General features: G+C 46.5%; 1 protein-coding gene across 4 annotated transcripts in view; it reads right to left on the reverse strand.

Moving 5' to 3' along the window:
* CPXM2 (carboxypeptidase X, M14 family member 2) overlaps positions 1–16,529 on the reverse strand; it is a 146,514-nt gene that overhangs the window by 37,985 nt on the left and 92,000 nt on the right. For all 4 annotated transcript variants that reach the window (XM_013983827.3, XM_021073605.2, XM_013983826.3 and 1 more), the window contains 2 exons: positions 8,717–8,801; positions 7,583–7,733 (listed from right to left, as the gene is read on the reverse strand). In XM_013983827.3, coding sequence (XP_013839281.1) covers positions 7,583–7,733; positions 8,717–8,801 — 236 coding nt within the window. The remainder of the gene's footprint in view (positions 1–7,582; positions 7,734–8,716; positions 8,802–16,529) is intronic.

Below are 16,529 nucleotides of genomic sequence, written 5' to 3' on the forward strand. Positions count from 1 at the left end.
ATAAGGCCTGTCTGGGCTTGAATGACGTCCTTCCTTCAAAAAGACAGGTCGGCATCCTGGCCCCGAGGAACTTAGGACGTGACCTTATTTGGAGAGAGGGTTTTTACAGAGGTTATCAAGTTTAAGTGAGGTCGTGAAGGTGGGCCCTATTCCGTGATCACCATGTCTCTCGAAAGGGGAAATGCGAATGCAGAGAGAAGCAGCAGGGGACACAAGGGTGGCAGACCCCATGTGACAGGAGATCGGGAGATGCATCTGCCAATGGAGGGATGTCAAAAATTAGACAGCAAACCACTAGGAGATGGGGGAGAGGCCAGGAACAGATGCTCCCTCCCGGCCTCAGAAGGAACCAGCCCTGCGCACCTTAACCTTGGCCTTCTAGCCTCTGGAACTGTGAGATGATAACTGCGTTATTCTAAGCCATTCGGTTTTGGGTACTTTGTCATGGCAGCTCTAGGAAATTCCTGTCTCCTCGCTGCTGCGGACACTGGCCCTGTTCATCCCAAATCAGGCGCCAGCTCACTACACAGGGTGGTAATAACCCCAGACCAAACCCCACTACTGGACACCCAGGGAATACCAAGGTTCCGGGACCATTCTGCTTTGCTGTTGGCTGCTCCCAGGGCTCGGGTGTTGCTTGACAGTAGCGGGTGCTCAGCTGGGAGAGGAAAGGCTATGTTTGCTGGAAAGGGGGCTCATGGAGCTCATGACCCCTTTGCTAGGATTAATCCAGAACAGGCAAATACGTAGCGACACAGCATTTTAGAGGTCACCAGGGGATGGTAGAGGGGGATCCAGAAGGGATTACTCAGTGCATCCAGGGTGTTTTGGGGTCCAGGACAAAGTTCTACAACGAGAGAGAGCCGGTGATCTCCCAACCGTGTGAATACACTAAAAAGCACTGCACCGTATTCTTTAAAACATTGAATTGTTCGTTACATGACTTCCATCTCATTAAAAAAAAAATTGCTGGCTTCAAAGTGCTCTCCGAGGAATAAGGAGGACACCAGAAATGCAGCCACAGCATATCTTTCTTTACCTGCCGTGAGGCCAGCCCTTCACCCAAGGAAAGGCACATCGCCATGGCCTTGTGACCCCCCTCGGCCCTGACACCCCCAGCCCCCCCGACTCCTGAGCACAGATGACCTGCTACCATATGCAAAGAACACCAAACCCCTTCTGCAAAGAGCTGGCTCCCTGATGAGAAGAAGGCACACTTGTCCATGCCCATCTGACTGTCCTTATGACAAGGGCACTCCAAGAGGGGCAAGAGGGAGACACGGACCCCCTGGCAGAGCCCGTTTTGATCCAAGGTCATTACTGTCAGTGAAAGCATCAAACCCAGGGCTCCACGTGGCTCTGAAGAGGGAGCAGCACATCGTTGGTGCTTATTTCCTTTCTGCCCCATCTCACTGACCCTATCCCACAGCATCTCCACCAGGCTGGTCGCCCAAGTCCGGGAAACTCTGATTTCTTGGCCGGCGCTGCTTCTCCAGAGAGTCCCAGGGCTAATTTGCAGCCTGACTGACAGGAGAAACTGTCAGGAAATACAATTTCCAAAAGTGTTGCTTTTTTTTTTTTACAGTTTCCTAGGATCATCAACATAGGGGCAGTTGGACAAAGAAGAGAAATCACACTTTTATTTAAACTCAGAAGGGTAAGGGTGAGGACAGGCTGCAGCCAGCAGCGCTGGAGCCTCCTGAATTGAGAGGGATTCACCGGGGAAAAGATGCCCACACGTCTCCCTCACTGTGCTGTGAGGGCTCTGGGAGCAGCCATTGTGGCATCTTATGTCAGAATCCCTGCCCCTGGCTCAGAACAGGTATCCCCGAAGTGTTTGATACAAGAATGAATGAGGGATGGATAGATGGATGGATGATGGATGGATGGATGGATAGATATTCTAATCAAATTATTTAGGAAGGACTAGTTACAAAAAAAGATAACATCTTTCTAGGTCCTGGAGGACCTCTGAGAAAAGGCTTACTTTATGCTATGATGCTATTTACCTAATGTTATAGCAGAACAGAGAATGGAGAGGAGAGCGGAGGGGGTGGCAGATGAAAACCACAAACTCAGGATTGAGGATAATTATGGAACATAACGTCATCTGCCATCTTTGGGTTTGTTAGTATACTGGCTCCCTAGAGCTGCCATAACAAAGTGTCATAAACTAGGCGGCTTAAAGCACATTTATTGTCTCACAATTCTGAAGGATGGAAGTCTGAAATCAAGGTGTCAGCAAGGACCTGCACTTTAAAGGCTCTAGGGAAGATCCCTGTGACACGGAGCAGGACCCTATGGTCCTTCCCATGCCTTATCCTTCGCCTGCCTTTGGTCTGTAGGAAAAACTCAGTCAAAGAACAAGTTTAATCAGAGAAGTGAGAAAATGCAGATGCAAAGGAAAATAGTCAAATGAGACCAAACAATAATAGTTCAGTCATTAATCAAAGTCAAGGACTTTCGGTTCCTTCTCAAGGGCTATAGATGGTATTCTGAGCCATATCTTGTGAGCTGCCTTGTAAATACTGAAACTCCCACCAGGTGGAAGAGGTTAACTACTTGATGACCAGACTGTAGCCATGACAAAAGCTGCCACAATTGTGAGAACTGCCCTCAGGGAAAGGGGAACAAAGTGACCCTGGAATTGAAGATAAACTGTACTTAAAACAATCAAGATGGGAGTTCCTGTCCTGGCACAGCAGAAATGAATCTGACTAGCATCCATGAGGATTAAGCATCAGGAGATGCTGTGAGCTGTGGTGTAGGTTGAAGATGTGGTTCAGATTTGGTGTTGCTGTGGCTATGGTGCGTAGCCCAGCGGCTATAGCTCCAATTCAACCCCTAGCCTGGCAACCTCCATATGCCACAGGTGCAGTTCTGAAAAGACAAAAAAATAATAATAATAAATCAAGGTGATGCACGCAGCCCCTCCCTCCTCCTAGAAAAGCTCTTGCCCGCTGGTTGCCAATGGTGGGGAGCCAGCCTTTGGACAGGAGTCCACCAGCCTCCCTCCGTTGCCGGCCTCTGAAATAAAGCAAACTTTCCTTTCCACCAACCTTGCCTCTTCAGTGGCTTTAGAGCGGTGAGCAGCAGGACCCCACTTTCCATAATGCTCCCTAGTATCTTCCTAGTTTCTGGAGGTTGCTGGCAATCCTTGGCTTGTAGCCACATCGCTCCCAATTCTGGCTCTGTCATCACGTGGCCTCCTCCCTGTTTGTCTCTGTGTCTCTGTTTTCTCTTCTTAAGGACACCAGTTATTGGATCCAGGGCCCAGCCTCACCCCGTACGACCTCATCTTAACTAATCACAAAGACGCTCTTTCCAAATGCAGTCATGTTCTGAGGTTCCTTTGGGCAGGGGGAGCGGGGGCGGGCTGTGACCTGACTTCTGAAGCAAAGGAGAAGGTAGCAACACAAATAGATTTAAAAGATCCTTGTCGCTCTGCTGACCCAGTAGAACTCAAACGTCCCCCAATTTAGACGTATTGATGAGAGGGCGTAGGGTGGGCTGAAACACGATTACCGTTCAGCAGGATTGGTGGTGGTCTTAATTAAAAACATTAAATGAATGAATTAATGTTAAATTAATTTAAAAAGTTAACATGTTAAATGAAGACATTTTCTCAGGGGCTAATGACTGGAGGGTCTATATAGTCAAAGAAAGGAGACACAGCATTTCAGCAGGTCCTGGCCACCCAAAGGAATGACTCAAGGCTGCTTCCCTCCAGGAGCATCTCTGTGCTTGAGGGACACAAGCTCCTTGTCACAGGTCTCTGGAAGGCTCTCCGCAGGCTCCTCTGAGTCGAATCCAAGACCCTGAACGCTCCCCTGCCCCCCGCCGCCCCCGCAGAGAAAGGCTGGTCTCTCAGGCCGTCAGCCAGGAAGACCAGGTGGGTGAAGCGGGGTCTTTCCTAAAAGAGGTCAGAGTCACCCACGCGTCATCGAAGCTGCAGCGCAGCAGTGAGGGCTCAGGCATCACCACACCACACACCGCAGGTCACTTCCCAGGACCCTGGCACCCTGTGGGGCAATCACGTGCAGGACAACCGGGCCCCTTCCAGAACCAGGCAGAGCAAAATGTGGTGTTTGCAATAGCAAACTGCTCGGAAACCACCACCGCTGTGGTCTGGGATTCATCTGTGTGTGCCTCAACATGAACCCTTCAGCATTAAAAATGCATCTTAAGAAGGTCCTCCCAGCGTCTGATATGCGTAGATCCTTAGTCCGAAATGGGGAACAGGCTTTGCTTTTACTTCTTAAAAACTGAACATTTAAAAGATTTCCTTGAACGAAAACAATTTTTAATCTGAGTAAAATACACCACCTATAATGTCCCATCTTAACCATTTTGAAGAGTACAGGGGAGTGATGTGAAATATTCACCCTGTTGTAGAACGAGAGCGCTAGAACTTTCTCATCTTGCAAGACGGAAACTACAACCACTAAACGGCACTCCCCCTTCTCTATTAGTTTTGAGCTTTAAAAATCCTATTAGCTGTCCATGGTATAGGGTAGTTCATTTTCCAGTTCAAAAATGTCTGGAAACACTTTTCATGAAGACTTAAAAAGAATCATCTCCTTCCTTCGCCCCCAGCTGAAAGTTCACAGGAAGACAGGACAGAACAAAGAGAAGCAGAAGCAAAGGTAAATGAATTTTTCATAAGCAAGAGCTCCAGGAAGAACAGACTCTGGGTGGCTACATTTAGAGCACAGGTCGCCTTGGGTTTGAGTGGCTGAGCTGGTTGGGTGACCTCTGCCTGCGGCCTCATCAGCTCACACAAAGGAACCGTGTCAAAAGTAAGGCAACCAGACAAGATGGATTTACCCACATGGACTTGGGGGGGGGTCCCTATGCCACCCCAGGCCCACGGATGGGACCACCACCAGGCGGTGTGCTCAAAAGCCAGCTCCCCTCTGGGCAGGCTGCTCTGTAACTTCTAGAAGAAAGATGGCCCTAAATACTCGGGGTTGGAAAATAGAACCATTTCAAGTCCATACTTGAACCCCGTCCAGATTTCACGCTGGCACTCTCTCTTTGTGTTTAAATTGCCCCCAGGACCTATCTTCAAACACACACACACACACCAAGAATAACTTCACAGGAAAATATTTATTTCATGAGACTCTCACAGGCTGCCCTCTGCCCTTTAACCATCAACAGATGAATTCCTGGCCTCAGAGAGAAACTGTGACCGCGCCCGTTAAAGCAGGCAGACTGGGCTGCGCTGAGCAAACTGGCACCGAGAGGGCCTCACAGACCCCCGCCCGCGCCTGTCGTGCAGACTCAGCGAGCCCAGGAAAGCCCAGCAGGCCCCGGCCAGCAGCGGGTGGCCACCTGAGACTGGCATCCTAGGATGAACCAGCCACAAAAGGAGGCCCGGACCCCAACCAGGAAGTCTTCAACATTCCCCCTGGGTCGGCCTTGAAAACACACACACACTGGCCTTTCTACTGTGCCTCCGTGGGTTAAGAACCCAACATAGTGCCCCTGAGGATGTGAGTTCAAGCCCTGGCCTCACTCAGTGGGTTAAGGATCCAGTGTGGCGGCAAGTTGCGGCGTCAGTCACAGGTGCGGCTCAGATTCGGTATTGCTATGGCTGTGGTGTAGGCTTCAGCTGCAGCTTTGATTCGACCCCTAGCCTGGGAACTTCCATGTGCTGTGAGTGCAGCCCTAAAAAGACCAAAAAAAAAAAAAAAAAAAAAGGAAGCAAGTAAGCTCAGGAAGTGTAAGTTCATGGCAGGGCAGGATGGCTATAGAAATAGCATGATGGATAGAGTGGCTCCTGGGAGCATCAGAGCTGGTGGTACCCTTCCCCCTGGCAGGGGAACCAGAGGGAGCAAGGCCTGAATCTCACACCAGACAGGAGAAGTGAGGCTTCCCTAGAGGAGAAAGCTCCTCGCTACGGCCGGATAGTGGGTGGAGAGAAAGGCCAAAACGCCTAGAGGCCCTCATGAAGGGCCTTAGGAATGTTCTGGAGGCCAGCTTCCTGCTCTGGAGCTGTCTGGTTAGGATGAAGAGGCTGCCACGTACAGGCTCCCCGTGGGCACAAAGTCAGAAGCTCTGAAAGGCCAACAGAGCAGCAAGCCCGACCAGGTCAGCCTGTCCAGACTGACACCAGCAAGGATCCATCCATCTTCCTGTCACCCCGGGGCTGTGCCCAGATTCCATCACGTGAAAACAGGGCAGGAGGAATACAACCTAAAGAAGCAAGTATTTACCCAAAGACAAAGGCACTTGAGTGAAGCTACCAAAACAGAAAGAGACCAGGCACATGGTCAAGTTTAAAATTACCTTCCAGCACTTCCCCCGCCCGGTGTAGCAGGAGCATTCAAGGGCAATGAAACACATTACCTAAAAAAAATGTTTCTGTCACTTTCTTTTGCCCACTTCGGAGTGGTAGTGTTGAGTGAATTTTCAACCCGGAACCATGCATTATCTTTTTTTTAAGGCCACATCTGCGGTATATGGAAGTTCCTGGGTCAGGGACTGAACTGGAGCTGCAGCTGCCAGTTTACTCCACAGCCACGGCAATGCTGGATCCAACTGCACCTGTGACCTATGACACAGTTCCTGGTAGTGCTGGATCCCTGGCCTCACTGAGCGAGGCCAGGGATCAACTTTGCATCCTCATGGACACTAGTCGGGTTCTTAACCCACTGAGCCACAGTGGGAACTCAATATGCATCATCTTTTTTTTTCTTTTTTTAAAATTATTATTATTTTTTAATAGTTATTTCCCTAATACAATTTTTTTCCTACTGTACAGCATGGTGACCCAATTACACATACATGTACACATTCTATTTTCTCACATTCTCATGCTCCATCATAAGTGACTAGACATAGTTCCCAGTGCTACACAGCAGGATCTCATTGCTAATCCATCCCAAAGGCAAGAGTTTGTATCTATGAACCCCAAGCCCCCCAACCATCCCACTCCCTCCCCCTCCCCCTTGGCAACCACAAGTCTATTCTGCAATCCATGATTTTCTTTTCTGTGGAAAGGTTCATTTGTGCTGTATATTAGATTCCAGATATAAGTGATATCATATGGTATTTGTCTTTCTCTTTCTGACTTACTTCACTCAGTATGAGAATCTCTAGTTCCATCCATGTTGCTGCCAATGGCATTATGTCATTCTTTTTTATGGCTGAGTAGTATTCCATTGTGTATATGTACCACATCTTCCTAATCCAAGTCATGTGCTGATGGACATTTGGGTTGTTTCCCTGTCTTGGCTATTGTGAATGGAGCTGCAATGAACATGCGGGTGCATGTGTCTTTTTTAAGGAGTCAATATGCATCATCTTAAAATCCCAGGAGGCAAAACCTACTTGTCATATTACTTTGGCATATTGCTTTGATGTCCCAAACGTCCGTGGGATTTCTAAGTGGGATCATGGGTGATTTTTATTTGGTTTCTTTTCTGTTTACCTATGTTTTCTAAATACCCTGCAATAGATGTGGTATTTTTGTATGTGAGAAGAAGATCATTGGGCCTTGTTACTCACCCTGGCCAGGCACCGGCCCATCAGCACTCCCGCCCCTCAGGCAGGCAGTGCGGAAGGGCAAACTCACCTGGCAGCGGGCAGCCCAGAATCTCCATCCTCATGCAGATGCTGCCATTATCAAACCAAGACTGGGGGTTGATGCGAATGTAGCGTGCCACCAGGGGGACGGGCAGCTCGTTGAGGACAGGGATCTCCTTTTCACTGTTGCCTTCAAATATCTGTTTATGAACAAGGGGAAGAAAGGAGACTCCTCTGGAGCCTGATTATCAAGGGACGGAAGCGTCCGTGATTCACTCGCTCCACAAGGTCTCTCTGAGGAACACCCACAGCGAGCTGGGCATTGAGGGGGAAGAAGAAAGGGATCAGACCTGGACCCTGCCCCCAGGAAGCCCCCATCTGGTGGGGGGGTGGAGGAGGGTCGTCCTTAGGTGTCATAGGTGAAATCTGCTAGGGCCACGGCCAAAGAGACAACGCCAGAGCTTTGGGGTTTTGGAAGAAGGAAAGGACCAGGCAAAGCTCTGGGGAGGAGATGCTGTTTGAATTGGCCTCAAAGGAAAACTACTTAGACGTGTAGGGATGGCAGGGATTCTCAGGAAAAGGAAGCAGCGGCGGGAGGGGAATTCAGGGGGGATTCGGGGGAAGAAGAGCCACTGGCTCCCTTTTACCGGAGCACAGAGGAGTGTATTCAGGGTTTGGCGGAGAGGGGGCGGTGAAGAACGCGAAAGGTTGAAGCAATCGGGGCTGCAGTCAGACTGCGGAGGGCACTGGATACCATGTTAAGAACTTGCCCTTGAGAACTCGGGGCAGAGGGTGGCAGGAACCCAACTGGCTAACCTGGAGGGAAGCATGGAGCTGAACAATCAGGGTTGTTAAAGGCAGTTCGAGAACTATTATAACTGAATGGCTGGAAGGCCCCCCACATACCCCATGTGCCCCTGATCTTCCAGAGCTGACCTGTGAGCCTCAGAAGAGACTGTATCCCAGTGGCTCTGAATTCTACATGAGCCCGAAATGTGGGCCACTTGGTACTGAGTGTCAGGACATAGAAAGAGGGTCATTATCCATCAGACGGGATGGCTGGCTGGAATCGGCATGGAATCAGCCAACAACTAGGTGCAAACACTGACTGGCGCCCCCTGCTTCTCCCCGCAGAGCCCCGCCCAGCCGGACCCCAAGGACACAGAGGGAAGGAGAGACTCACCATGTCTCCAGATCCATTCTTCACAGTGACCCACGTATGGCTGTCATTGCTCACCATGACCTTGTAGGAGGTCACCCAGTCGCTCCTAAGAGAAAACAAAATATCACTGGGCCTACACGCCTCTTCCAGGCAGAGATGCAGCAAAAAGGAACGCAGGTCCCAGGGCTGGACAGGACTGTGTCACACCCTGGCTCCACTGCTCACTTCCCTGTGGCCTTGGCCAGGTAACTGACCCTGCTCTGCTACAGATTATTCATCCATAAAAAGGGAATCATGAAAGCGGCAAGTTTAAAGGATGAACATAAGCATTACATGGTTTCAGCCCCTTTAAACGCTTAGGACAATGCCTGGTCCCCAGCACCCGAGTTGGTCCCACACATTAAGACATACGAGTACTTCCACGTTTGTTTATCCGGAACATTGCATCACACATGCAGTAGAGGTCCATGTGGAAAATACTCTCGGTGAAAGTGGCAAGTGCATCCGGAAATTTCATCTGGAAAACTGATTTGGGACCATAAACGAGGTCCCACCAGCCCCAAAAAGAGCAGCCAGAGCCTCTGAGAAACAGTAGGCTGCTCCTTGGCTGTCACAGCCACCTGACAATTCCCCCACCTCAACCCCCAGCAATAATCCAGCGACACCCGGGCCCAAGGCCAGAGCCCTGTCACCACATCCTACTGCACAGAAACACAGAGGGGAAAAGAGCCATAATTTGACTTCTCAGAGGGGAGGTCCATTTGATAGCCTTGGCAAAGAAAAAGACCTTCGTCTGAAAAACACGTGTGCCCCACCGCCGCCTCAGATTTTTTTTTTTTTTTAACAACATTAACTGTTAGGCAATAGAGGCTCGTCTTCCTGAGCATCTTCCTTTGAACTGTTTTAAGCTATTGGAACAAAGCCCCAATGTGCACATTTTGTAGAGACCATCCCACCAGCTAAAGCAAACCCTTGTTTCCCTACTGTGAAATCCTGGACCCAGGACCCAGAGAGATCCCAGTAAGGTTCTCCGTCTCTAATCCAAATCAACACTGTCTACTAAAGTTTCTTTAGAAAGATCAGCTGGTTCTCTTCATTCTCGTTCATCGGACGGACTAGCTGCAAAAATTAATCCTAGGTGCTTTTATACGCGCTTGAAATCAAACCTTCAGCTGAACCTTCTCCCGTTTTCTCTTGTGCCTGCTGGGAGCCAGGATCTGTCAAAAACACGGTCCCCCTCAGGAGGTGATGGAGCAGAGCCCATGCCTATAGATTAAGACACGTTAAGCACGCTTTTTTGCAAGGCACCGGGGCAACAGCTCATGTCCTTTGCACTGGAAAATTGTCCTCACCCAAAATAGCGACCTGTTTCCCACATTCAAGTCATTTCCAAATGACTTGCCTCTGCAGTTCCTTTGCCATCTGTTTTCCCTCTGATAAGGCTGCACAGTGATCCAGCGTGGCAGCTGGCAGAGGTGAGGGCTGTATCCTGCACAGGTGGAGGCTGTGACTTTAGGAAGCCTTGCAGTCAAAAGAAACACGCAAACAATGAGAAGGGGGTGGGGAGAAAAATTAAAACAGGTTCTCCAAAGAAAAGAGGAGAGAGGAAAGAGGAAATGAAAACCAAGTAACAGGAGTTCCCTGGTGGCCTGGTGCTTAAGGACTTGGTAGTTGTCACCGATGCGGCTCAGGTTTGATCCCTTGCCTGGGAATGTCTGCATGCCATGGGCACTACCCCCCAAAAAAGGTAACAATTTCTCAACCTTAAAAACAAAACAACTATGACCAAATTTGACACTTATGTTTGAAGGGACATGGATTTACCTACGTGGCTCTACCCTCTCTTCGGAACTGCAGACCTAGCTCACACCCTTCTGCCTGACCTCTCCACTTAATGTCTCAGCAACGTCTCAAACTGAATCTGCCCGAACCAACTGATAACATTTCATCCACTTCCACACCTCAGTCGGGGAGCCCTGGGCTCAGAAAAGCTCCTGCCCCACCTCAGGGCAACAAATCCCAGAGTCATCCTTGGCAACTACCTCCCCCGCTTACTTCTCTAATGAAACATTACGTCCCTCCCTGCTTAAAATACCATTCCCTGGAGTTCCCGTCATGGCACAGTGGTTAACGAATCCGACTAGGAACCATGAGGTTGCGGGTTCGGTCCCTGCCCTTGCTCAGTGGGTTAACCATCCGGCGTTGCCGTGAGCTGTGGTGTAGGTTGCAGACGCGGCTCGGATCCTGCGTTGCTGTGGCTCTGGCGTAGGCCAGTGGCTACAGCTCCGATTGGACCCCTAGCCTGGGAACCTCCATATGCCGCGGGAGCGGCCCAAAGAAAGAGCACAAAGAAAAAAAAAAAAAATACCATCCCCTGCTGAAAATATTTTAGTATTAAGCCCAAGTTCCTTATCATGCTCTACAAGACCCCTGCTCGCCTCTTGTTTGCCTTGCTCTTGCTTTCAAGTCCTGACACTGCTTATACTCACTCTCTCTTGCCTCAGGGCCTTTGCATACACAGTTCCATGTGGCTGGACTCCTCGTCTCCCACCCCACCCCCATCTGCCTCTAAATTATTCAGACCTCAAACTTCATCAGCTAAGCCTGTCTTCCTCCTACAACCTAGCCAATTTCTCAGGTGTTCCTTTCTGAGTTTAATTCTGCTGGTAACTTTGTACTCCTTTCTAGAATTATCTGATGATGTCCTCATCCCCTTATTCTCCGTTATGGAGTAGAAGCATCTCAGAGATGGAGGGAGATGAGATCACGCAATACTTTGGAACATGCACAGGCTCGCCAATGTCCTAGAGGAGAGTGAGGGGCAGAGCAGCAGAATAGGGGCCTCTGCGCTTGCGCTCGGTGGGCCATTTGATGGGGGCAGAACTGCCTCTGCCAACCAGTAGGGAGCTGGCGCCTTTGCTGTCGCCTCAGGTGGTTAAAAGTATTTTAGGACCAATTAGAAAGTCTTCTCTACTTCCACAACTCTGTCTTCGAGGAATGCTTGGAAGTCAGACTCTCTTAGTGTTTCCTTTCTTTTTCTTTTTTTCTTTTTGGCTTTGTGTCCTTTTAGGGCCGCACCTGCAGCACATGGAGGTTCCCAGGCTACGGGTCCAATCGGAGCCACAGCAACGCGGGATCCAAGCCGCGTGCAACCTACACCACAGCTCACAACAATGCAAGATCCTTAACCCACTGCGCCACCCGAAACCCCATGGCTCCTAGCCGGATTCATCAACCATTGAGCCACGACGGGAACTCCTAGTATCTCCTTTCTTCACTCTAGGAGCTGACTCTCCCTCCTGCCACCTTTGACTCCTGACGAAGTGACACCAACAGCAGAGGGTCCTCTTGCCCCAGGTTTACAATAAAACAGCCTTTGCTCATTTTGGCTCAGGCTTGGTTTGTCTTTGACAATTCATATTATGGTTTCTTTCATTCTCACTGCTTTACAGTATTCCACTTTGAAGATGGACGATTGATTTGTCTATCTCATTGCTAATGGGCATTTGAGCAGTTGCCAGTTTGGACTATTACAAATAGTAGCAGCTCTAAGGAAATTCTAGGTATATAGCTTTTGGTGAATTTATACAAAATTCTGCATGGTATAGAATTAGGAATAGGAGTCATTATTATTTTTAATTCTATACATAAATTTTCTAAGACATTACTATTATTGTTTTGTATGGTGAATATTTATAAACCGATTTATTTAACCTTTCTATATATTCTTCATTTATTTTTGCATTCCCATATTTCCATCTGGGATCCTTTTTTTTTTTTTTTTTTTGGCCACAACCACAGTCTGCACAAGTTCCAGGGCGAGGGGTCAAACCCGCACCACAGCTGCGACCTGAGCCACAGCAGTGATAATGCCAGATCTTTAACCCATTGCGCCACCAAAGGAACTCCCAGTACATCTTTTAAAGCAAGTACATTAGCAATAAATTTTTTCACTTCATTTCAGACTTCATTTCACGTTAATTTTTTTTTCACGATATTTTTTCTGGGAATTCTAAGTGGACTTTTTTTTCCCAATATTTTAAAATTTTGAATTTAATGGCTTCTGAGGCATTCTTTCATTTACACACACACACACACACACACACACACACTTTGAAGTTACTGTTGTGATGTTTAGCAAATGTACAATAAAAATATGAATAGAGAAACGAGTGCTGACTATTTTAGCTCAAATTCAGCTTGTTTACTAACTATATAAACTTAACAAGCTTTCAACCTTTCTGAAAATGATGATACCTACAAGGAGGTGATATACATATATTAATTTATAAATTGAAAGATGTCATTGTATAGTAATTAAGACCTCAGGCTTTGAGGTCGAGAAGCCCACACTAGACTTCTAGTCCTTCCACTTAATAGCTGTGACCTGCATGAGATCACATGACCTCTAGGCTCCAGCTATAAGACAACTTCGCATAATGAATAAGGATTGAATGAGAGAATGCAGGTAGAATCTGACTACAGCATCTGGAACAAAATAATTGCTCCATAAAACTGAGCTTTTAAGGAGAATAATACATCATAAGTAATACACCATCAGATGCTATATTAACGTATAGGATTACCAGTCGAACTGTAAACAGAATTCAGATGCTCCCTTCAGACACTTCCAGAAAATGGCTGATCATCACGCTTAACCCTCTGTGCTCAGATAATAAGAACAATCTATTGCAGCCATAAAGAAAGAACTAATTAATTTTTTTCTTTGTCTTTTTGCCTTTTCTAGGGCCGCTCCCGGAGCATATGGAGATTCCCAGGCTAGGGGTCCAATCAGAGCTGTAGCCACTGGCCTACACCAGAGCCACAGCAACGCCAGATCCAAGCCACATCTGTGACCTACACCACAACTCACAGCAACACCAGATCCTTAACCCACCGAGCAAGGCCAGGGACCGAACCCGCAACCTCATGGTTCCCAGGTGGATTCGTTAACCACTGAGCCACGACAGCAACTCCCAAGAAAGAATTAATTAATTTTTAATTAAACTTAAGAAGGTTGATAGTCCGGGCTGAGAGAGGAGGTATTTGCCAATTAATAATGCTGTGGTAGGAGTCAGCTGTGTCTGAAAATTCTATCTACATGGAAAGATGAAGGTAACTTGGATGCGCTAAGTCCTGTTCCTAACCCTGCAGCTACTACCTTGCAAACACCATGCCAGCCTCTGAGAATACAGGGATCAATTCTATATGATCTCTTTACTCAGATTTGTACAGGTTACTGAGGGAGACAGGGAAGTAAATGGGAAATTTCAAAAGAATGTGATTAAGAGCTGTGATGAGGGTGGTAAAAGGGGGTACAACTCAGAGGAATGAAGGAAGCAGGGGGCTGGTTCATGAATACAACACACTCCTTATCTAACATAAAAGCTGTTTACTTTTTTCTTTTGTGACGGACACATCCATTGCGATTAGAGAGCCAGCTTCAAAGATCAGAGTTACAGTGCCCATGTTTCCTGATCTCCTAATCCTTGGGGAAGGTTTGAAATTCACAGCACTTTGTGGCTTTTGTCCATTTCCCTCAGAGAGATTTTTTCCACATCACAAAACCACCTTGACATTTAATTCTCTGTGACTGGAGATTTCAACTCAAAGCAAGGCAGCCCGAGCAAAGAAGTGTTTGTGTCAAAGATTTCCTGACTGCAGAAAGGCAGAGAGGCTATTCTGTCTCTCCTCTGGGCTCCAGCCCCCTCCTTCATTTAAAATGAGATAAAAAAAATAATAACCCCCCCAAAAAAACCTGCACTTGTATGAGATTATCATAGTTCCCAGCAATCCAGTCTTCTTCAGAGCAGGAAAATAGAGGAGGTGAGCTACAAAGGAAAAAACTGTAATACATTCAAATATTCTACTACCTGATATTAATTTACTTTAAGTAAAAACGGAGAATGAACATCCGTCATCAATGAAATGGTAGACTAAATGCTTACAGAATCTTCTGCTTCAGCAAAATCAGATCCTGGTTCCATTTAAACAATTAGATTTTTTAAACCATCAGTAGGCTTGCAAGCAACTAAAGGGAATATCAGGGCAGGGTGGGGGCGGGGGCGGGCTGTGAACAGGAAAAAAAAACAAACAAAAACAAAAAAAACCCCAGGAACACTGAGCAGAGGAAAAGGCAGAGTTGCCCTGGGGAAAAATGCACGTAACAGTGCTGGGATCAAAACACTAAGCCTGAGATGACAAAAGGTATGGAAGCTGAACCAGGGAATATTTCTTGGATTCTCAAAGAGGGCTGAAATGGTTTCAGAGAAGGAACATCTACTGACTCCCCAAAGAACTGCATGCGAATGAATCCCCTCTAGGGAAAAGACTTTAATTTATATTTTGTTTTCACTAAATTCAATCACAAAACCATTAAACATGTAAGAAAACATTCTCCATAGACAAAAACATTCTCCAAAAACAAAAAGTAACAAGTTTTGATCCCAAAGAATGTAACTATCTACAAAGGAAACTCAAAAGAAACTAGAAATTATTACATTGATGAGCGAGTTCAGCATGATGACTGGACATAAAGCTACTGTGCAAAAGCCAATCGCAGTTCTATATACTTGCAGCCTAAAATAAGGTCCTTAGAAATAAAATGTGCAGGACATTTAAGGAGAAAACTTTATTGAAAAACATTTTAAAAGACACAAATAAGTGGAGATCTATACCATGTTCATGGATTGAAAAATACTGTAACATGTCAATTCTCATCAAAAATCCCAATAGCATATTAAAGAAACTTGACAAACCGATACTGAAATTTATTTTTATTTTTATTTTTATTTTTTGCTTTTTAGGGCTGTACCCACAACATATGGAAGTTCCCAGGCTAGGGATCAAATTGGAGCTGAGCTGCTGCTGCCATATGATCATGGGATCTGAACCACCTCTGAAACCTACACCACAGCTCACGGCAATGCCAGATCCCTGACCCACTGAGTGAGGCCATGGATTGAACCTGCATCCTCAAGGATACTAGTCGAATTTGTTTCCATTGTGCTACAATGGGAACTCTTGATACTAAAATTTATATGGAAGAAAATAATCAAGATTCTTTATGAGAAGAAGAAATGGTGGGGGAGGGGTGGGGATTGCCCTACAAGATATTAGGACTTATTTTAAAACTTTAACAATTAAAATACTGTGATATTGATGGACAGACAAGTTATAAATTGAACAAAACTGAAAGCCCAGAAACAGACCTATGCATATATATAAATTTGATAGAGATGTCTTGCATATCAAAGGGAAATAAGTAAACTATCACATAATTTATCTGGAGGCCACTGGATATTAATATAAAAAGAAGTTGAAATTGAACCCTATATTTCACAAATTTTGCAAAAACCCCAACCAGATAGATTAACTACTTAAATGAGAAAAGTAAAATTTAAAGAAGAACATATAGTAGAATTACTTCGTAACCTTGAGGTATGAAAGGATTTTATATACAAGACACAATCACTCTAATCATAAAAGACAAATAAATTCAACTATGTTAAAAATAAAACTTTAGCTTTTCAAAAGATATCATAAAGAAACAAGTAAGGAAAACCTTCAGCTGGGAGAATATATTTTGGGCACATTTAGCTAATAAAAGAACTACCATATATATATATATATGTTTGTGTATATATATACATAGCTGAACCCTTGGCATATGGAAGTTCCCGGGCCAGGGACTGAATCTGAGCCACAGCCGCAACCTAAACTACAGCTGCAGCTACGCCAAATCCTTTAAAGCAAAACCAAACGCAGTCAGAGGGCAGGGCAGCCTGATTTCGTCTACACTCCAAGAGCTGCCATTTGTGAAGATTAAATGAGC

The sequence above is a fragment of the Sus scrofa genome, chromosome 14, assembly GCF_054392235.1.
Source record: "Sus scrofa isolate SSC_HxYL_T2T_F1_AM1 chromosome 14, Sscrofa_HxYL_maternal_Yorkshire_Landrace_v2.0, whole genome shotgun sequence".
In the NCBI taxonomy this organism is placed as follows: Eukaryota; Metazoa; Chordata; class Mammalia; order Artiodactyla; family Suidae; genus Sus; species Sus scrofa.